Source organism: Ochlerotatus camptorhynchus, unplaced genomic scaffold (assembly GCF_037179485.1).
Source record: "Ochlerotatus camptorhynchus isolate MF236.1 unplaced genomic scaffold, CSIRO-AGI_Acam_v1.1 ptg000277l, whole genome shotgun sequence".
Classification (NCBI taxonomy): Eukaryota; Metazoa; Arthropoda; class Insecta; order Diptera; family Culicidae; genus Ochlerotatus; species Ochlerotatus camptorhynchus.
Genome location: NW_027040766.1, coordinates 6,016,409 through 6,039,748, shown reverse-complemented (window position 1 = coordinate 6,039,748; position 23,340 = coordinate 6,016,409). Strand labels below are relative to the sequence as shown.

At 40.0% G+C, this 23,340-nt stretch overlaps 1 protein-coding gene across 5 annotated transcripts in view; it reads left to right on the top strand.

The window, feature by feature from the left end:
* LOC135706301 (protein kinase C-binding protein NELL2-like) overlaps positions 1-12,768 on the top strand; it is a 388,995-nt gene extending 376,227 nt beyond the window's left edge. For all 5 annotated transcript variants that reach the window (XM_065227890.1, XM_065227892.1, XM_065227891.1 and 2 more), the window contains one exon: positions 9,181-12,768. In XM_065227890.1, the coding sequence (XP_065083962.1) occupies positions 9,181-9,703 (523 nt within the window). In that variant the 3' untranslated portion in view covers positions 9,704-12,768. The remainder of the gene's footprint in view (positions 1-9,180) is intronic.
* Positions 12,769-23,340: the final 10,572 nt, after the last annotated feature.

The window sequence follows — 23,340 nt, the reverse complement described above, 5'->3', positions numbered from 1 at the left end:
AAGCTGTTTTTTATTGATTAATTATTCTGCATAACAAACTTGTAAATGTACCTAAACTCTCGCAGAAAATCATGCTCTGATCCTTCGGAGTACGCTTCGAGGGACAAAATATTTAGCAAAAATACATTACCCAGCCTCAGCGTAGTCAAAATTTGTCGGATATACGAACAATTTCCTACTCAATTCCTAGATGATACGATAACAGACTTCTTCAAAATTTCCTCCACAGGCGACTTAAAATATTTATTTGCGTCCTAACTGCGAAGGTGCATAAATTGTATTTTCATGATCACGGGATCCAACCAGTTTGTAACATAGGTAGCTTTTGACCAACCGTCGGTCACTGGAGGCATCCGCTGCAGCTTTTTTTTTTTGGCTTTATTAGAGAGATTTTTAGCCGTTGGCTAGTTCATCTCTATAAAATAGGAGGCCCCAGAGGAGGGGGGGGAGTTCTGACTGCAAATTTTGTTACGGAGTTGGCTTACAATTCACATGTACTCAAATAGAACCAATAAAAACAGATTCCAGTAAAAAGACTAATAATACAGACAATTAGAAAAAAAACACAATCCGGTACCTTCTGGTCCCGTAGTTTCGACATATCCGTCCACTTGCTCGTCGTTTCTTTGATTCTTCGGATGAAGAGGGATTGGGATTGGCACCACTCTGCTTCCCAGGCTACCCACATTTTGCACCACTAAAGGGTGATACGGTCAAAATTTGGTCAAGGGAAAACGCGTGTAAATCGGTGAAATCGTTTATTTAAAAAATCAAATTAAATTTCTTTTTCAAGTTCAATTAGTATAAAATTCAGGAAAAATATTCAGTTAGGCTTCCGCTTTTCCAAATCCGAATTGCCGGGCCTTACGCTTGACCCCTGCCATCAGATTGTGTACAGCCACCTTGTCCACATTCTTCGCCGCAGAAAGCCAGTTTGCCTTGAACTGCTGCTCGCCCTTAGCAGTTTTTTTGGTCTTCTTTAGGTTCCGCTTGACAATAGCCAATTTTTCTCAATTGGGCGGAGCTCTGGCGTGTTGGGAGGGTTCTTGTCCTTGGGAACCACCTGCACGTTGTTGGCGGCGTACCACTCCATGGCCTTTTTACCGTAATGGCAAGATGCCAAATCCTGCCAAAACAGTACGGAACAACCGTGTTTCTTCAGGAAAGGCAGCAGACGTTTATTCAAACACTCTTTCACGTAAATTTCTTGGTTGACAGTCCCGGAAGCTATGAAAATACTGCTTTTCAAGCCACAGGTACAGATGGCTTGCCAAACCAGATATTTCTTTGCGAACTTTGACAGTTTCATGTGCTTGAAAACATCTGCTACCTTTCCCTTTCCTTTTGCCGTATAAAACTCCTGTCCCGGAAGCTGCTTGTAGTCGGCTTTGACGTAGGTTTCGTCGTCCATTACCACGCAGTCAAACTTCGTCAGCATTGTCGTGTACAGCCTTCGGGATCGCGCTTTGGCCGTCGTATTTTGTTTATCATCGCGATTTGGAGTCACTACCTTCTTGTAAGTCGATAGTCCGGCTCGTTTTTTGGCTCGATGCACGGTTGTAGACGATACACCCAGCTTATTTGCGGCATCTCGGAGAGAGAGGTTAGGGTTTCGCTTGAAACTACCGGCAACTCTCTTTGTCGTCTCAGCGGCTTCCGGTTTTCGATTTCCCCCCGATCCAGACTTCCTGGCTGTTGACAAACGTTCCCCAAACACTTTAATTACATTTGTAACGGTTGATTTGGCAACTTTTAGCGATTTTGCCAACTTTGCGTGCGAGTAGCTCGGATTTTCGCGATGCGCGAGCAAAATTTTGATACGCTGCTCTTCTTGCTTGGACGGCATTTTGACAACTGAAGAGTGAATTCCAAAATCAAAATAGGAGCAACATTCTACACACACACACCTTCAAAATGAGGGGTGTTCAGGTTTTTTAAATGCAAAATTGAAAGAAATACGTCAAGTTGATATTGACCAAATTTTGACCGTATCACCCTTTATCCATCGCTTTATGTCCTGCAGTGGCACTTCGTCGGTGTAACGGGGGCCAGCTGGTCCAGATCCTGCCAGACTGTCAGCTTCGCTATTTCCTGGGATACCGCAGTGCCCAGGGATCCAGGAAAACACCATGTTCGGAGGTGTGGCCTCCACAATGGCCTGTATCCAGGGGTGAGTCGGGGTCTCAGATGTAAGGGCTTGTGTCACGTTGTACGAATCGGATAGCACCAGTATTGGCCGGTCCGAGATGGCCGCAGCTTCGGCGGAGAAAACCAAGCATTGTGGCAGTAGGCTGCTACTCATCGGTGCTGAAATTCCGACCCCGGCTTGGGAAAGCGATCCGTCCGTGTATATGTGGGCATGGGTTGGGTAGTCCGAGCCTATCAGTTTGGCTACTGTTCTCCTCAGCGCTGCAGAGTTATCTCCAGCTTTGAACCTGCTCTTTATCCGACTCTCAACTTTTGTCGGAGGTATGCGCCAACTTTTGTCTGCGTACCAGTGGACCTTGGCCACTGGGGGGAGCTCCGAATTGGCAGTCATGGAGTCTGTTCCCCTCATCGAGGAGAAAGATCCTTTCATTTCCGGAGGTCATTGCTGTAAAGTCAGCGGCTCTCGTTGCAATTGCTGCGGTTATACCAACAATCAATACGAAACTAACGACTTTAAATTGGCTCACCACTTTAGTAGCCTATTGGTCCCAAGCAAACGATTAACGTACCCTATTCTAGTTGAAATTCTATTACTACACTATGTTTGTTTTGATTCGCTATGAAAGTTTGACAGATAACATCAGGGGTGTGTGGATTCATGCAAAACATGCAGGGGTGAGTGAAATAGCTTGGGACTGCTTGGTACCGTTGTTCTGGTACTGAGTGAGCCAAAAATAATAATGATTTTCTTCGGGACCTAGTGGTCTTAGAGTTACCTCTATGGTTATACGATGGCGGAAGGTCAGAATAGCCGCTTCGATGCATGCGGCATCAGCGGGCGTTGACGGAAGAAGACCGGAGACAATCCAAACGTAGGTGTTGAACGTTGGTGCTAGTATCTGCACGAGCTTTTTGTTTGCGATGCACGTCATCTCAAGACCGTACAGTAGGCGACTATCGATGACGGCTCTTGCAACCCGGAAACGAGTGTCGCGATTGTTAGACCGGTGGGGGCGAGAGATGGTGCGGATCAAGTTGATCCTACTGCGGTAGTCGTTCTCGGTCAAAAAGTACCCCCAGAATACGAACCGTCTTCTTCAGTGACATGGGCTGGCTTTGAACTTTGATAGGTGGCCCGCTGACACGGTGCCGGGATGGACGCACGTGGCACCTGACGCTTTTGATGGCCGAAAGCTGGAAACCTACCGCGCTGGCCCACCTGGCTACAGCGGAAACTGCTGCCTGGGCCTTGATCCTGTTACGTGCTGCTGTTGGGCCGGTAGTTACACACTTAAAAAAAATCATGTAAATTTAGGTGCTCTGAGACTGACATATACGAGCGTCAATTTTGACATAAAATTGAGTCATAATAGACGTGAGATTCAACTCAATCAAACGTTCCTTTCGTCGAGTAACGAACTTTTCAGTCTCGGAGCACTTAATTTTACATTACATGTTTGTTTACGTCTCATATTTTATGTCAAACATGGATTCCGTCACGTGTAAAATTAGGTATTTCTAAGTGTGTACGATAAGTACATCGTCAGCATACACGAAAATGTAAACATTTTTCGGCAGTTCTCCGAAAACTCCGTTCATGGCCACAAGGAAGAGGGTAACGGCGATAACTGAACCTTGTGGGACGCCCGTCTCTTCTCTGAAAAGCTGGGACCTCGTGTTGCCAACTGCGACTCTGAAAAAACGATCGGTCAGGAAATTTTTGATGAAGTCCACACAGACCCCAGTTGACAAGCTGCTCTAAGACGAGGGGAGTCCACGTCCTGTTGAAGGCCTTCGATATATCCAGCGAGACGATCTCGGTGTGGAGACCGCTATAGTTGGCAGCTGCAGCTGTTTTGGCTGCCGTTTCGACAAGACCCTCTCGACCGGCCATGATGTGGATGAACTTGATTGAAGTCAAGCCCGAATAGAAGCTGTAGTGGATGAAATCACGAGCCACTGGGATTTTTGCTGTGAATTGGATTGAGTTTTGCTAGATTTAAAGCGATTCACGAAATCAGAAAATACTTACAAAATTTTTTTTTTGTGTGATCCTAGAAACCAGCTTGTCGTTCTTAAATTCTTGATTGAATCGTTGTTTTACCAGTTTTATGTGTGACAAAAAATTATCTCACTAGCTTCACTTTTGAGTAAACAAAGTATTCAACCGAGTAGTCAACCTTAGCAACGATTTGCAAAACGTCTACACTCAGCAGTCATGCCGTTTTATATTATATTGTTTGTGTCTTACGTGTCAAAATGGCTCTTGTGTCACACAGTGTGCCATGCTGTGTTTTGGCACAGATGTTGAAGACATCGCAAAATCTCCGTTTCTGTTGTTGGCGAAATTCGGGGAACATTGTAAAAGTTCAGGGAAAGTTTTACAACTTCAACGAACTTCATTGCAGTTCAGATAATTTCGTTAATGTTCAGGAAACAGGAAGTGTAGTAAATTCTGAAAAAGTTCTCAAACTTTGTATAATTTTATTGAACTTTATAAAATTTAAGAAAACTTTATTAAATTTCAGTGAATATTAGAGATGTTCAGCTAATTTTTTATAGAAATTCAGTTAACTCCGTAGGAGTGCTGAGAACTGTGAAAGTTCAGTGATCTTTGTAAAGCTTCTTCAGACTTTGTTGTTAAATAGCAAACTTTAGAGGACTTCAGTGAATTTTGCAAAAAAAAAATCAAGGAACTTCGTTGAAGAGCGGAGATTTTTACTTAACCTCAAGGAATTTCGTAAAACTTCAGGAACATCGTAGAAGTTCACTAAACATAATAGAAATTCAGTACACTTGGTAGTAATTCTGGAAACTTTTAAGAGGTTCAAAGAACTATGTATAAATTCAGGGATGTTAAAAAATGCCCAAACCTGAATTTCTCGAAAGAGTATTTAAACTATACTGTCTAAGAAGCTTCATACAAGTTCCAAGAATATTATTTAATTTCACGAAAACTCGCTAAAGTTCAGAGATGTTTTTTAAAGTTCGAGGCATTTCGTTACATTTATATGTATTACTACCAGTGAAACCAAACACAGAAAACAACCAATAATAAAGGCAAATTCCGTGCCAAACTGTTTTCCTACGCAATTAATCAATCGATCAATCAATCAATGTGAATTTTGCTAATAAACACGAAGAGCATTTCTTATAACAAAATGGGCAAAGTTCATTTTAGTTAACAAACTAACACTAACTTCCTTGTGTGTCACCTTTATATTAAGTGCCTAGACTCTCGATCGTCTGTTTACTCGGCAGCAACCTAAGAGGAAGAGGAGACAACTGGTTCCATTTTGTCTGTGACGTGTTCTGGTCCTCTCGCATAAACGACCGTGCAAAACTATTTCATTATGGGCGACGCAGTCGACTGTCAAAATATAAGAAAATAGATTCCCTGTTGTAAAAATTCTCGCGTTTTTATACGTTCGCCCGACCAATCAGGCGCTGGTTCGCGTTTGACAGAAAATTGGTTCATAAAAGACCCCTCATTGTCTCCTATTCCTCTTAGGCAGCAACCATTGTGTGGTCCTCCTCATTGTTCTTCATCAGCAACCGTTTCGTGAAGAGTGTGTAAGTACTGACCACGTTTTGCATCCATTACTGCAATGGAAGCGCTCTGCACCCGTTGGCGATACTGCCATACAATGGAACCACTGGAAGCCAAATGTACCGATAAATAAAGCACACTGTACCAAAACATCGAGCTACCAGTTACGCCAAATCGACGATCAAATGCATTGCTTACAAAACCTGATACGTCCCTTTGAAAAAGTTATCGAGATTTGGTATTGGTTCAGCCCCTTAACGCAAATCATTCAAAACGACGATGTGAATAATTCTATCGAACATCATTTGCTGCTCTAAGCAGACAAACGAGGTGGAAGCATAGCCATCGCTATCAGAGGTAATGCAAACATTGGTAAATCAAGGAAACCGTAAATTGTCTATTTCGTAGAGGAAGGAGAAAGTTTCCTCGACCAATAAGAAATTGTTGTATCCATGATGAATGGTTGTTCATGGCTACTCAATATGGAAAGGTAAACAATCGAATTAATAATCTAATCTAAAACATTTGCAAGTCATCTTATCCCTAATATGTTGTCCTCTGGTCCCTGTATGTTTTACAGCCAATTTCCAAATAAATATCATCCTTTATTTGGAGGACAGTCTTGTGGATGCTCATCAGTTGAAGACGAATTAAACCATAAGGAAATCATCCGAAATTCGACAGCATATTGTTAAAGGGCTCGATCAATACAATAATCAGTTGAAGTATTGCGGATGTTTTCGTTTAGTGCAGTCATCGCTACCAGAGGTGGTACAAATATTGGTAAAGCGTGGAAACCGAAGATTGTCTGTTTCGTTGTGGAGGAAGTTTTTTCTACCAACAAATGATTTTTGTATCCATAATGGAATGGCTGTTCGTGGAAATTCAGTATGAAAATACAAACAATCGAATTATAAATCTAATTGAAAGCATTTGCAAGACATCATATTCTTAAATTGTTGTCCCCCGAGCGCTGTATGTTTTACAGCCAATTTTCAAATGAATATCATCCTTTATTTAAATGACAGTCATATGGATGCTGATTGACGAATTCAACCATACACTGAGGCAAAAGAACGTAAGAATTCCATAAGAATCACTTATGAATTTGAGCCACAAGAAATCGGTATGAATTTCATTGACTTGCCTTAGAAAAATATAAAACAGTACAGGCTGGAACCGAACCATGGACGTTGAGATTACGGAGTCTTCCAACGCTTTGAAAAATGAAATGATTAAAGTTCCAGAACAACATGTGAAAAGGGCATACAAGCTTTTTGTAAACAAACCTTTTTATGCCCTTTTCTCGCCACCCATATGACACCAACGCAAACTTTTAACTTCACCGGGTAGGGGACACTTTCCCCTTCCCGATGATATTGCTGGTTTGCGTGGGCGACCCACGGTTGGCGAGAAAAGGGCCTACAAAGTGTTTGTTTACAAAAAGCTTGTATGCCCTTTTCACATGTGGCTCTTGAGTTGTATAACAGCTACATCATAATAAACGAAAATCATATAAGTCACGCTCAGAGTTGCGACCTATCACAAACAGCTGATGGTAGTAACGCTTAGTACATTCCTATCAATGTGCTTGTCGAAGCACTCTCCATGACCATCCATCAAGTTGACGAAAGAAGTAAAAAGCAACTGGTGAATGTCGCCTTCGGTGTTGATCCATCACCGATCTGGTCATTTCCGACAATCACGACACTCATTTGTGCTCGTTTTGAAGCAGTTGCTGCTTTGCTTGCTTATGTGAGTGTGTTGGTGGCGTGCCGAGTTGAACTTGGAATGCGTAGGCATTGTTTTCAATTTGTTCTATCGTTTTCCTTTTTCTCATCATCGTACTGCAGAAGTCTTTACTATTTTCGTTATGCTTTACATCATCAGCTGCGAGTGTTACGTTTTGCCTGTGAGCAGCAACCATTACTGGTGATTGTTGTTTGCCATGGCTCTACCTCTCACTGCTTGACAAAACGTTCTGTCAGCGATAGTCGGTTGATGCGTTGACGAGTGTCGAGTGAGTGTCATGATATTTTGCATCTCTGGTCACGCTTATGAAATTCGAACGTGTCTTTCATAAGTCGAGCCTTATGAAATTCTTAGATTTATTTGCAATCAACCAAAATTCGAAAGCATATTCTTAAAGGGCTCGAAGTGTTGCGGATTTTTTCGTTCAGTGCAGCGGAGAAAAGAAGAAAGTCAAACTCACGGTCGATGAGAGCCATTCAAAATTAGTCGAATTCGACTTAAAAATGCAAAAAACTGGATTAGTCAGTAAGTCAATAAAATTAATCTGGATTTTTTCTAAAAAATCAGCTCGAATGAGAGGACAATCGATAATAAAATTAACCAGTCTTTGAGTAAATTCGTAAACTAAGTCAAATTTTCCATGATTTTTTCCATATTTGAGTCGATTTTTGAGGAACATCAAGAAAAAATTTACTCTTTCAATGTGTAACCCCACAAAATTCAACTTAATGTTGAGTTACTGTCATCAGCAATGCACCAATAAATAACGAAAACGATTAACGAAGCCATCACACCCCACACAAAAAACGCATCCAGTATGTGATTGAAAATCGAAATCCAACAGAAAGACAAGCCAGCGCCAATTCTTCTGGGGTGTGCTTTCTTCATCTCCTAACGCACTCTATTATGGTAAGCATAGACAGGGTTAAGAGCGCTACAAAATGGCAGACGGTGTCAGTTACCGGAACGAATATCTCGATACCTTAAATTGGTATGCATGAACCTGACATAAGAGGTAAAATACCAAACAATAATACCAAAAAAATGTTCCCACAATACCATCCCATTGCCAAATTATGAAAATGAAATACCAAAACAATACCACACTGGCATTCTTTTGGTATCCAAATATCAATTTTTGGTATTTACAAAGTATTTTGCATGTAATTTTTTGGTATTATTCTTTGGTATTTTTGGTATTCATGCTGGTCAATACCAAATTTTGGTATCAGGTCAGAATTCATTCGTCATTTTCTCCTGCGCACGTTAGTTTACCACAGACAATACATTTTCAAAATAATATGGAAACACCTCTTCACTTCCTAATGTAAATAATTTTCGTTACAGCAAGCGTCCATCTTCCTCACCTGCGCTCAACGTGAGTCACTGCACCAACGACTCACTTTGAACACTTTGCCGTAAATCAGTACATGTATCCAAAAAAAAACAACCATACATTGTACAAAAAATACAGGTTTTAATTTTCACTCTCTTCTCTCCAACTTTTTTGTTTTTTTGCGTTCAACCACACCACACTGCGACTATTACACATGTAATTTATCTTCCACCACATTGCAACGATGATCCACCAACACTTTGCCACACTCGAACCACACACCAAACACTGCTAAATCCAACGCAAAAAATCGAACGCGCCTTCCATTGTTATCTTCCTCGGCATAATACGGCATCATCTGGAAATCAACGGCGCATCCACCATCTCCACACAGGACGGTAAGATCACCTGTCGTTACGATGATCATTGTGATGACAATGAACTACGAAAGATTGAAGGGCCTCCTGCAAATGATAGTGTTAAGGGTAGTATTTCTAATAATAAATCATCGCAAACAACGACCCCAAAGACATCACCGCAAACAGCAGCAGCAGACTACAGCAGTAGCATCGGAACAACGACAGCCACGAAGATCCCACCACCTCCCGCGACAGACCTCCTCTCAGCTACAGCTACGACAACTTCAGAACAATCAACCTCATCAGCTTCATCTACAGCAGCAGCAATACCAAAGCCAAGTTCATCCAGCAGTAGCGCTACCCAGCAGCAGGAGGCACAACTTCAACCGAAGTTACACACTCGAAATCCGTCAAACGCAGCAAAGAAGCTACTCAAGCGATCGCTACCATCCGAAGCGACCGGTAGCCTCCAGACCACAACGTTTGCAACACCTCTCCGAAGGTATATTGGTAACTAAGTTCATCAAGAGCAATGAGATGACCACGTGGATCATCTGATGATGAAATCGCACGTGCTCCCCCCATCCTTCCCTCATTTTCCTCTCCCACATCGAGATCCATCGACAAAACTAGAAATCCAGAACTTCATGTACCATCTTCGTCCCCCTCTCATTTGAAAAATCTCAAAACAAAGCGCTCCAAGATGTTTATGTAAAGACCTGTTTTACCTGTGTAGTTACATGTACAATTCTTTTGTAATTTGAACTAGCGGTTGAACAAGTTTCTGAAAAACAAAAACAAATCACATGCATAGGAAAGTTTTAAACAAACGAGAAAGCTAGAAAATTTAAAATTACTACAGTTTTTAACTCCAAATAACAAACAAAAAAGAAGAAAACTAAAATACGGTTATGACAAGACAACGCCCAAAACGACAAAAAATAAATACACAATACTTTATACCAAATTCAATCCAAATCCAAAATCTACCGTCGCGTATTTTCTCTCTACATTTATTCACAAACTCTTGCTCTGTCTCTCTCTTTTAAATAAAATTCTCCCGAACAAAGATAACAAAACAAGAAACGAAAAAAAAAATGTAACCAAGCGCATCAAGTAAAAGTCGATTAGTATAAAACAAAACAAAAACAAACAAACAAAACAACGCTTAGGAAATTTAACAATGAAAGTTCGCTTGAAGAATGATGAAACCGAAATCAAAAGCACCCGGTCATGTGTTGTAAGCTATATAGCAGAAACGGTTTTTTAATTGCAGCAACAGATCCGAATTTGTGTTGGGGGTAAACTGTTCCAACTGTGATTCGTTCCACCACACTCGACTGTATTGAAAAAAAAATCTGTTCTTGGGATGCACAGTTTGAAACGTTTACCTCCACAAAATCGAACCGAAAACCAGAAGCATACATTCCTGAACGCAGAAACTGAACATGAAAATTTTACTGACGCTGAAAGTATTAAAACCAAACGGAAAAGCAACTTTGACGTGTGAGGCAAAACCGAAAAAAAATGTCGAAAAAAGTATGATTAAAAACAGTTGAACAAGTGTACATAGTAGTTGAATAGTTTGTAAAAAGCCCTAAATACTAAACCACAATATGAAATGGCGAATAATCCTGTTTGTAAGATTTTTATTATTTATTACAGTGCAGACGTGAACGATTGTTTCCATCGAAACAGCAACATCGTGGCTAAAGCGTAACCCTGATTTACTTGCCCTAACAAAAGTTACAAAACAATAACAGATGATACTGAAAGCAAACACACATACACTCATACACAAATTGAACCTAATCTAACGAGAGCAAACACAAAAAAATGCTATAATCGAACGTAAAACGCAAATTGTTCTATTGCTATTTCGAAACCGGTCGATTGTCACAATTCTAGTCAATTTCAGTTAATGGTTAAGTGTAACTTATTTATTACCAAGTCTTATTTTCGGTACCAAAACATATTATTTCTCCACTTACATTTAATTCTGTTAAAACATAAATAGAGAAGTAAACAAAACAAAAAAAAATAACATGAAACAATCAAACACATTCGCTAGGAAGGTAACGAAAGGGAAGGTATTTTGAGTAATGTAAGAAAGTGCATTTTTATTTGTAGGGATGAAATAACGCGTTGAAGTAAGAACGAAATTCTAGCTGTAAACAATCAGTGACAGATGAGAAGAAAGAAGAAAAAAACACAACAATGACGTTTCGAAACCCTCAGATATGACATAACAATAAATGAAAAAGATGGTCGTTTTTACGCATGCATGCTGCTGACGCAGCAGGCGTTGAATCCCTCACACACACACCCATACACACTGAACGAATTAATACTGTTAGATGTAAAAGCAAGCAACCAATTACTACTGTAGGTCAGTTTGTTTTCGAACACAAAAAGGTAAACAAATAAGAAATTGGAGAAAGAAAATATTAGTTCCTTCTGTCAGATGTACCACATTGCAAATGCTGTATAAATTTCAAACTGGTTATAACTGGTAGTTTTAACAATTGTATAGAATTTGAACCAGTTGTGAACGAAGCAAACAAGAACCGGTATGTTTGTGTGTGTATTTTAGCGAAGCCAGGCGCAATGTTGCATGTAGAAAATTCAGAAACAACAACAAACAATCTATAATATAATTTATTGTGAAGCTCGTCAAATGCCAGCGAAAACAAACCAATCTAACTGAGAAAAGAGACAACTGAAATCCAACTCAATTTACTCAAAATTTATGTGTAGGATGTTTGTTTGTGTTCGTCTCGTGTGACAGCAGCGTTTTTTTCTTTCGTCACGCTTTTCGACTCACGATTTGCGTTTTTGGTGTGCGTGTAAATAGTGTACGCGAGCTCTAGTATGGTAAATGTTCTGTGTTCTAATTGGTTTCCTTTTTGCCGAGCAAAATAAGCTTTGACTAACAGCAACAAACAACACACACACGTGTGCCGGTGTGGATTTTTGCATTGATTGCAACGCAAAGAACAATGGACGATGCTCTCTGTTTTTAGACTGTGTATTTGAAAATACTCTCCTAAGTTTTTGGCCTTTTTGATGATGCAGGATAATGCATTAGTGCTGGCGAGATAATTAGCGTTGTATTTAGCGACAGATTAACTATAATGAAACAATGTAATAAAGAAAAGCATACAATAAAATTTCACTAAAAATTGATCTAAACTGTATGGTAGGACAAAAATAAATTATTAACTGTCATGTAACTATCACTAGTTAAGTTTCTAATCCTAGCGAGTATAAAGAAATTCCTGTAAATATTAGTTAATAAAATAAAAAAAAATATAAGAAAAACCAGCAAAATATTAGAAAACCGAGAAGAGCAAAACAAACAGGATCGGTTTAAAGGAAATAACTAAACCCGAAGGAAATCAACCCGTTTTTCGATGGCACAGAGAACCGAAACCGAAAGAAATACTATCCAACAGATGTTGAGAAAATGGAGAAAAAATCGAAAAACAAGAAACAATTATGAACAAAAAAGAACCGTGTATAGTGGTTAGAAAATTGTAATTTTATTTGGTCTTTATATTTATATTAAATATATATTTTAACAATTTCTTTTAATAAAAACAAGCCAATTAAATGAACAATTATCCAACGAAGCAGACTGACTTTTTCATTGAAGACTATTCTGTACCTATATATTTGTTGCTTTTTTCCTTCCCTTTCAAAGACACACCCACACACTTTCTCTCCTCGATTTCTAATATCTATTTTTTTACTTGAGAGTGGATGATTTGCTTTGTTTTTTTTTGTGATTGTCTTGACATATTTTTAAAATATGCACTAAATCATTTGTGATCATATATATTGTAGAAGGAAGAACCTTCACTCCTTAAAAAAACGAAATGGTGATCAAAGAAGATTAGTAATCACAAAGAAGGTTTGTATAGCAAGAGGGAAGAAGCACAATGAGCTTTAATTGATAAATGAACTTGTAACCAAAGAACAAATGGTTGTGCTCAAATGGTACTATGTGTCCACCCCTCAATTAACTACTATGACAGTGCTCAAAAAACACTAAACTGACAGCTGGGGTAAAATCCCAGTGGGGGTGTAATAAAAGCGAAAGAAGCTTCAAGTCACTGGGCTTTAACGATTGGTATCGACTGTAGATTTGTTTTGTGATGCAAGAAGCCCAGTGTAGAGGATATCGTTAAAAATAGATAGATTACTGAACCCGGTACGGCACGATATAAGATTTTTTTGGAAGAAATATGACGGCTTTCGGGGTCGGGGATTGATTTCAGTCGCTTATTGTCGTCAGCTTGAGCATGTTTTGGTCGCAGTAGTTTGTTGTGATGTGATGAGGCTCAGTGGCCTAGTGGCGACCGTTTTTGCTAGCTGAGCAAAAGATCATGAGTTCTAACCCTAGCCTTTTTAACAACCACTGAGTTGATAGGGTCATATCCCCGTATCAAACACTTTTTTTCCTCTGTTGGGGACCTAAAACCACTGCGACCTGCGACCATTAATTTGATCTATTGTACTATATCCCGTGCCCTTAGTTTAGTGCATGTCGTATTACTCCATCACTGTTGAGAAATGATGAAGTATTCGATTTTTTTTACAAATGTCATTCTTGCATTTATCGCAAGGATGCGACTCTAATTGAAAGGTCCCGCTATTCATACCCTTCGGAGTGTTGAAACACCTTCCACCCTCCGCACCCTCTTGTCAGTCAAAAACGGATTCATTTGCATCAAAATCAAACAATAACACCGATAATGACTATGCATCAGAATCCTAGTCTTAACCACTTCAAACTAGGGAACAACGAATAGACGATTAGGAATCACATAGATGAAGACTAACTAACTCATTTTTTCCTTGTTTCAAGTTCATCTTCGGTTGACTAAGCCGAGTCTTGTCGCTATCAACAAGGCATCAAAAGTAACAAGGACTAAGATGCGTTCCTTTGATTACTGAAAAATTCTGTTCCCCTAGTTTGAAGTAGTCAGTGCTAGGCTTCGGTGGTAGAGCTTACATCCCGTGACGTACCACGAAAAGGTGATCTACCCACGTTACGGGGCACATTTTTAAACACTTACAATGCTATAAAAGATCGCATCGCTTTCCAAAGTGAATCTAGGGCACGTGGAACTCGAATAGCAATTTGAAATTCCATCGACGCTTCTTTCAAGTTACGTGTAGACCAATGTTGGGAAAATATCAAAAAATCAAATCTCACCAAAGAACAAGATCACGCTGTGATATCGCAGCTCGGAATATCAAGCTAACAAAACTCACCACCTTCAAATCTCATCAAACTGTGGTGAGATTGAGTTTCATGATTTTTGCTAAAAACCCGAACGCAACCGAAATTTCCATAACAGGTTGCAGCAGTCGCTTCGGTGAACAGATAAAAGGGATAGCATTATTAAGCCTGCTCTTCCTAAATAAACGATGTGCAATGGAATCATTTTTGCCTCCATTCAACTCTCAGTTTTAAATTTACACGTTGTGAATAGTCTCGCAATATCAAAGGAGCTTGTATAATCAATATCAAGCATGATATTTTTCTCCATTATGATAATGGAGCAAAATATCATGGCATTATCACGCATGATATTGAGAGCAGAAAAATATCAATTTGCTAATGATTATACCATCACTGATTGATACACAGATTTAATTCACTATTACAACTAACAAAAAATGTCCTTCTCGTGAAAACCGTTGAGATGCAGAGGTATACTCGGTCTCTAGTAAAAACGGATGTCGAAACGGATGTAGTAGTTAAGGCCGGCGCCCATTGCATATGTTTTCGGGTTTTTTGACAGATAATGCATGGGCTAACTGTCAAAAAAACCTGAAAACGTATCTATTGTGCGCCGGCCTTTAGAGTTAGTGTGGAATCGAAATGAGTAGAATCGAGTGTGCGTGAAGCGTGATAGACCGTATGTAAACAGAATCTGATTGTTTCGGGAATTTTGATATAGCTATAGGTATAAATATGAGGTACCTAAGCTCGTTGACGGCTCAAACCAATCCCACCAAGGTGGTCGACCGTGTACTAAGTCTAGGACTAATTCTGTAAAACAAATTTTGAATTTTGCCCATACCTAAAGATGAAGAAAGCAATTAAATCACTTAGTAAAAAAAAAAATTTATATGGTAATCGTCCAAGTTAAACTGAAATAAAGATCATTTAAACTAACTCGTTGACGGCATTCTAATGACGGACGACCAGCAAAAGAGCACCAGCAGAAGGGATAGGTGCACTAGTGGACCAACAGAGGGAGCAGCAGATTCGCGGAACCGTGACTGAGGCTGGAAACCTCGGTCCGGTTACTACATCGAACAACCAGCTGACCCAGCTCGGTCCAGTCACGACAATGGCGCAACTCGGTAAGTGAGAACCATCCTCTTTCTTGCGAGGATGCTACTGGTGCTCCCTAAGATGGCAGTTCAAATTCCCCTGAGAGCGTAGATGACATTCTCCCGAGAAGGTAGATGAAATTTCCCCGTGAGAGTAGAAGAAATTCCCCTGACAGGGTAGAAGGAATTTCTCCGAGAAGGTAGAAGAAATTCCTCCGAGAATGTAGAGGAAATTCCTCCAAGAAGGTAGACAAAATTTCTCCGAGAAGTTAGAAGAAATTCCTCCGAGCGAGTAATAGAAATTCCTCCGAGAAGGTAGAAGACATTCCTCCGAGAGGGTTGATAAAATTCCCCGAGAAAGTAGAAGAAATTCCCTCGAGAGGGTTGATAAATTGCGCCCGATCCTCAATTAAAGAGAGTAGGAGAAGGGAAGAATGTAGAAGTTAGAATTAGTGTGGAATCGAAATGAGTAGAATCGAGTGAGCGTGAAGCGTGATAGACCGTATGTAAACAGAATCTGATTGGTTCGGGAATTTTGATATAGCTATAGGGCTATAGGTATAAATATGAGGTAGCTAAGCTCGTTGACGGTTTTCTTATGACAGACTGTAGAGAGAGCGGACGACCAGCAAAGGAGCACCAGCAGAAGGGATAGAGGCACTAGCGGACCAACAGATGGAGCAGCAGATTCGCGGAACCGTGACTGAGGCTGGAAACCTCGGTCCAGTCACGACACAACCCTCTTCTCTCAGATGGTTGTAAGGACGTGGCCAACTTCCACACCTGGACCCTACCTATCGACCCATTAAATCATGGGTCGGGGACCAACGGCTTTACTTAGGTCTCAAGAAAATCCCGACGGCGCCTACTGGGTTTGAACCCAGGCTTTTTGGAGTGAGAGGTAATCATGCTTACCATTACACCACCGGCTAGATCTGGTCAATCGTGGGGTAGTAACTACGAATTTTACGGTCATGAATGCTCATTCTCATGCCATGCATTAACGTCAAACCAATCCTACTAACTACTGGCTACTGACCAGTGACTTCACGTTCTAGCTAACGGTATTTAGCAGTTTGAACAAAATTAATTTAAGCCCTAGCAAATCTTCATACGTTGCGCAATCGTATCATAAAGAAAGCTCTAACCTCATTTTCCTGTATCCAGCGGCTCCCTCGTCGGATGATCTTGAGCCGATCTGGTGACCAACACGGAACTCGCGCGTGGGATTCTATGGGGTAAATGCGTCCCCAACGTTGGTGGAGATTCGAGCGGGTTGCTGGGTAGCTCGTTTCACCACGCCTTGCCGCCTTGCTAGTGCCTGAGTTTATTCACTTTCTTTGCACAATTCAAATATTTCTAAATTTCGCTTAGTATCATGGATGAAATTCATTATTTGGGAAAATGGCTCCAATGTTGGCATATGGTTGTAAAGATTGGGCCTATTGATAAAAATCTCCTGTTCTTCGCTCAGGGATGAACCAGCATCTGGCTGAAAATCTCCTTAATAAAGACAACCAACCAACCTCCTGTTCTTCAATTTTTCGTAGAACAATGCGTCATCTGGGCAATACAAATGGATATTTTTAGTTGCTAATGAAACATTGTCAAAAAAATACTTTCCTTCGAAATGGATGGGCTCAATATTAGGCACACTAACACGGCCATTAGAGACATTAAACCTTTTGTGAAAATTCAGAAACAATTTTGGGAGAATTGTTAAATGAACTGCAGTGAAAACTTTGGATAAGTTCAGCGTGGTCGTTTAACTACATTGAGAAAAAATACTACCCAAAATTTGAGTTCTTTTTACTTAATATTGACTTCAGCCTCTCACTTACACTCGTTATTGTTGTCAAAAAAGGAACGAGAGATTCGACCCAACGATATAGTTCAGCCCAATAAGTTACTTTTGAGTAAATTGCATATTCTCAATTTTACGTGAATTAAACTTAATTTTGGGTAGAATATACTTAAGAGTAGGTAATTTTTTTGCTGGTGTTGAATGGAAACTACTATACGCAATTTACTCAAATTTGGGGTATTGGGCTGAACCCCAGAATTGAGGGAAAAGTACTTAATTTTGGGTAGTTTTTCATCTCAGTGTAGGTAGTAATTTCAGGAGAAGTTCAGTCAGAAATGTCGCTTTTCAAGCCACAGGTACACATAGCCTGTTCAACCAGATATTTCTTAGTAAACCTCGACAGTTTCATATGCTTGAAAATGTCTGCCACCTTTCCCCTTCCGGTTGCCGTATAAAATTCCTGCCCAGGAAGCGGTTTGAAGTCAACTTCGCTAAATCGGTGTGCAAGTGGTTCGGATTTTCGCCATACGCGTGCAAAATTTTGATGCATTACTCCTCTTGCTTGGACGTCATTTCGATAACTGAAAACCAAATGTCAAAATCAAAATAGAGGCATCATTCCAATGAGCTGGATTACCGAGGTGAAGCAATTGGTTAAGTTGTGTGAAACCCATGTACGATACAAGCAATTAGTGACGTCACTACTTGCATTTACGTTGATTTTTTGGTTTACTAATATAACAATATTTTACGATCTGCTTCACCTCTCTCTGTATCTCATTGGCATCATTCTGCACGCACCAGGGGACTGGCAACCCCATATCAATCCTATACGTTTGACAGTAGGCAAGATCACGGGCCTTATTTAAATACGGCCCGCCTGAAATATACACGAAACGAAAATCAATTACTTTATTTATGTGTTTCATTTATACATTTTTGCCAAAACATCAGCCTTATGCATTCCATAAGACAAACCACATAGGTCCTATAAGAATGCATCAAAGGTATGTGTGACCGCTTATACATTTCATTTGACACATGATCTTCATTAACTTTTTGCAAGGCGTCTGCTTATTAGTTTTATGAATAATCAGCAGGAATACATTTTATGAATAATCAGCAATAGAAATTTGCCAAAAGGTATAAGGAGATTTCTATCCGTGTACACGAAGGAAAAGGACGCAAAATTGTGTTGTAAGCAGAAAGAAAAGAGCAGATGAAAGCATCAAAAACATGGCCGCCAGCCAGGACCCTGGCACGCACACACCTACAAAACGAGGGGTGTTCGGGATTTTAAATGCTCGATTAAAATAAATGCGTCAAGTGTTTAGTCAAATGTTTAGTCCACCCTTTAGTTTAGTCCGAACTTTTGAATAAATTTAGAGATAACGTCAAGAATAGTGCAGAGAAAACTTCATAAATGTACAGGCAGAACTTAAGGAGCGGATGAGAAAGAGATGTAGATGTTCAGAAAGAAATCAGGAGAAATTCAGACTTCAAATAATTTCAGAGAGGACTTCAGAGGGAACTTAACAGATGAACTTTCAACGAGTTTCGAGTGATCTTATGAGTAGTTGGGGGCCTCCCTTAACTCAGTCGGTAAAGGAGCAGCTACAAAGCAAGACCAAGCTGGAGGTGGCTGGGTTCGATTCTCGGACCGGTCTAGGAATTTTTGGGTTGTACAATTATAATAATGCAAAAATGGCACAGGCATTGAAAGCTCTCAATTAATAACCTCCGATGGATTTTCTGACAAGTTCAGAGAGATTTGATGTGAAGTTCAGTTAGAACTACGTAGAAGTTCAAAAATATAAGAGATACGTTAGGAAAGTCTCAGAAAACTTCAGGGATAATCTGAGAGGACTTCGGGCAAAGTTCAGACAGAACTTGAGAACTGGATCAGACAAAACTTGAAACAAAGTTGAGAGAGTACTTCAGAAGAAGTTCAGAGACAATTTCTGAACATCATTTCCATTCCAAGAGTGATCTAATGAGTAGTTATGAGAAGCTCATAGAGAACTTCTGGTGAAGTTTAGTCAGAACTTCGGATAATTTTAGGAAAAAAAAACATTCTGATAATTTCAGAGAGACCTTTAGGAGAAGTTCACACAGGAAAATTTCATACAGAACTTGAGGAGCAGTTCAAAGTGGATTTGAAGAGAAGTTTTTAATAAATTTATAATAATATAACAATTTTAGGAGAACTTCAGAAAGAACTCCAGAGAAAATATCTGAGAAGTTCATAGAGAGCTCCTGGCAAGGTCAGAAAGAACTTTTTATAAGTTCAGAGAGAAGCTCAAAACAAATTTTGGAATAAGTTGAAACTAAAGTTCAGAATGTTCGCGCCCGTCGGGGTCTGCACGTTTCGGACACAAGAAGAATGATTTTGCACTAACGAAAAATACTTTTATTAATGCGAAAAGAAGAACCGAATGGACGAAGTGTCTTCCGCGACGGTTTATTTGTGCTACGGAGAAGTTGTGCAGAGGTTCAGAGAGGTGAAGTTCAGAGGGAATTACTGAGAAAACTTCTGAAAAATCACTGGGAGAACTTTAGAAAGAGCTTCGAGAAATTAGGAGGGAGTACTTCGGATAAGTAAAGAGAGCAGCTTCCGAGGGATCTTCCGACAGATTTGAGTGCTCTTATGAGCATTTTTGAGGGAATTTTAACATAATTTCAGAGAGAACTTCAAGAGTAATTTCAACTGAAATTGTGTAACAGATCTAAGAGAACTTGAGGAAAAGTTGCGAGTAGCTTCAAGGGGAGTTCAGAGCAAATTTATGACGAAGTTCAGGAGGAAGCCCTGAGAAATTCAGAAAGAAATTCTGAGTGAACTTCTGATAAATCTCTTATGAGTAGTTGATAAAGAACTTCGGGAGAAGTTCAGTCAGAACTCCGGATAAATTGAAAGAGATCTTCTGACATGTCCAATGAGATTTTATGCGAAGTTCAAGGGGAACTTCAGGAGAGGCTCAAACAGAACATTGGATTAATTCAAATAGAGCTTCTGGGAGAACTTCAAGGCGTGTGCAAGAGAAGTTAAAATGAGGGGCTCGTGGATTTTTCTATGTTTCGAGGGGTGCATCAATTAGCATGGGACCGAAGATAGTACCAGAGCTGAGCCAAAAAGTTGAGCACGTTTCTTCGGGAGCTTCTAGTCTTAGAGTTAACTCTATGCTATTAGTGAACTTGAGTTCAGGAATAGTTCAGAGAATTTCAAAGGAGTCCAGAAATCTTCTGATGGAGTTTAAAGAACTACTGGAGAATATATTGATTACTTATCTAATCCAGACTCAACGTTCCGTTCGTTTAACCAAGGCCTTCTTCAGAAGCTCATGAAGTATTTATATACTATTACTACACCTTGCCCATTGCGCACCTATTCGTCTAGTTCCAGTGGGAACGTGCCCAGATAAACAATCTTAAACTTAAAAGGGATCCATCTGTGTCTGTTTGCCCTATATGCAATGGCAATGGCATCGTCTGTGTTTTTTTGTTTTTTTTTTTTTTGACGTATAATTGCGTGTTACGGCAACATATTGGGGGTGCAATTTGAAAAAAAAACCAAAATCGACCGCGTTACGAAAAGTGGTCAGGTTTTGACCACTTTTAACTCTGTCAATAGCGGATGGATTTTAATTCTAAACAAGCCAATCGATTAGATTTTTTTTCTTAAATCTGTTAAAATTAACACTTTATCAATTTTCAATAGTCCACTATTGAAAATTACACAAATTTCGAACTGTTGAAATGGTGATCAAAATCACTTTCCCTAACACAGATTTCAAAATTAAATTTCATCCCGTCTCGCCGAACGGTGCTTATTCAATCACCGTGTGTGGTGGTATCCGGTCGGTCGTCATCAGCAGCAGCAGCAGTGCTTTCGGCGTGTGACGTTGAACATTGTTCTCCAGTACACAACGAAAGGCTGCCCGCAAGCAGCGTGCTGCAGCTTACATGAGCGTCCAATCACCGAAAAAGGAGGAAGAAGTCGCATCGCTACTGATTGGATTCAGCAGCTGTTCGTGTGTCGCTGTGGGCCATCTATGTCAAGCGCGTCACCCTCGTTCCAAACAACATATAGTTCGCCAGCCTCATCCGTGTTGAACACCCTAATAGCTCAGCATTACTCAACCATCACGACAAAACGGTCCTTTTCAGGACCACCTTAAATTTGCTTAAGAGTATTTTCTGGACATTTGTCAAGGTCATCAATCGGATGTCAGTTCCCATAAGTTTAAATCTAACATACTATGATTTTTAAGGCAACATAGGGGATGCCATTTCAAAAAACCAAAGTCGGTCGCGGCATGAAAATGGTCTGATTTTGATCCGGAGATGATGGATATGAAATTTTTCTACGAGTCTGTTAAAATTAAGACTTTATCAATTATCACTGATTGCCTGCGCTTCCCCTAACACAGATTTCAAAATCGAATTCCATCCGGTCTCGCCGAACGGCGTTTATTCCATGACCGCGCGTGGTGGTGTACAGTCGTCATCAGCAGCATCAGCAGTGCTTTTGGCGTGTGGCGTTGTACATTTTTATCCAATACACAATGAAAGGCTCTCCGCCAGCAGCTAGCTATCAAGGCTGCCCTCAAGAGCCCTCGATTCACCGAAGAAAGAGGAAGAAGGCGCACCGCAACGGATTCAGTTTCTCGTTGTGAACCGCTGTTCCAATTATTAACAGCTCGCCAGCCTCTTCCGTGTTGTACACCCTAATAGCTCAGCATTACTCAACCATCACGACAAAATTCAACGGTCCTTTTCAGGACCCCCATAAATTATTGTTGTTTAAGAGTTATTTTTCATTGAATGTTTGCTCACCTTGCTGCCAACCTCATCATCCCCAAATCCCTTTGACAATGTACCCAGCAACCAAACGTTTGTGGTCAAATGCGTAACAGTATTGAAGTGGTACATAAAAATTCTCGCAATGACCGAATACCACATGACCTTGTCAATCCACTAGAAACTCTTCGAATTAAGGTAAGGTTTTCTCCGGGACACTAGAAAAAAGCAAACAAATTTCAAATTCATATTATTGGAAAATTTTAGCAAGAAATTCCTCCAATAAATTTTCCCTTTTTTTAATTATGCATTGAATAAACCAAAAATTCCGTGCGTTTTGTGCACGAAAATTTGTAATTTTGTCATCAGGAAACGAGCCGTTTCCGTGATGGGAAAAGTGGTCTCCCTGACACAGCCGCCGAATATTGATACCGAGCACGTAATCCTACGTCAAATTTACGGTCCTGTCTTGGATACAACCTGTTACTTTTTCAGTTAGTTTATTTATTAAGGATCAAATATGTCCAAAACGACTGTACGAAGCCGAGAAATGGTGAATAGTTTCATAATAATAATAAAAAAAAATCATAGAAACATTATTTATGGGTTAATCAGAGTATTCCAAGAAGGTAAAGGTTTTCTTGAGGTTTGCTATGGCTTTCTGCCGTACCCGCAACTAAAGAGCCTGAATTTATAACGAGAAGATATCTTATCCATTTGACAGGTCTTCTGCTCTATTGGAATGACTTTTCCTATGACTTTGACAGACAATCGATTGTTCCAATTTTGACATGTCGTCTCTTTATAAAATTCAGGCTCTTTACCCGCAACTACCTTTCTTCTTGCAACCGTTTTTCTTTGGCTTCCTCTACGTCATTTATCCGCTCCTTCTCGGTATAGTCCACTATCCTGAATTTGTAAAAATAATACGCTTCATTCTTATGCTTGAAAGCAGACGGCTACTGTTTCTGGAAATCAGTTTTCACCTCTCCACTGTTCTCGTCTTCAAACACCTCTTCCACAGCTTCCTTGCCGTCAGGCATGGCAAATCATCTACATTAATTTCGTGCATTCATTTACATTAATTTGCCTCTAACTTCTTCATCAACCAAATTACGTAAAGTAATGCTTATAAGGTTTTCTTATTATCTAAGAAAAACTTGTAATTAACTAAAATCTGAGTCTCTTATGTATGACGAACTAGAGCGAACAGAACATGTTTTTATTTTTCAGTGAATGTAAT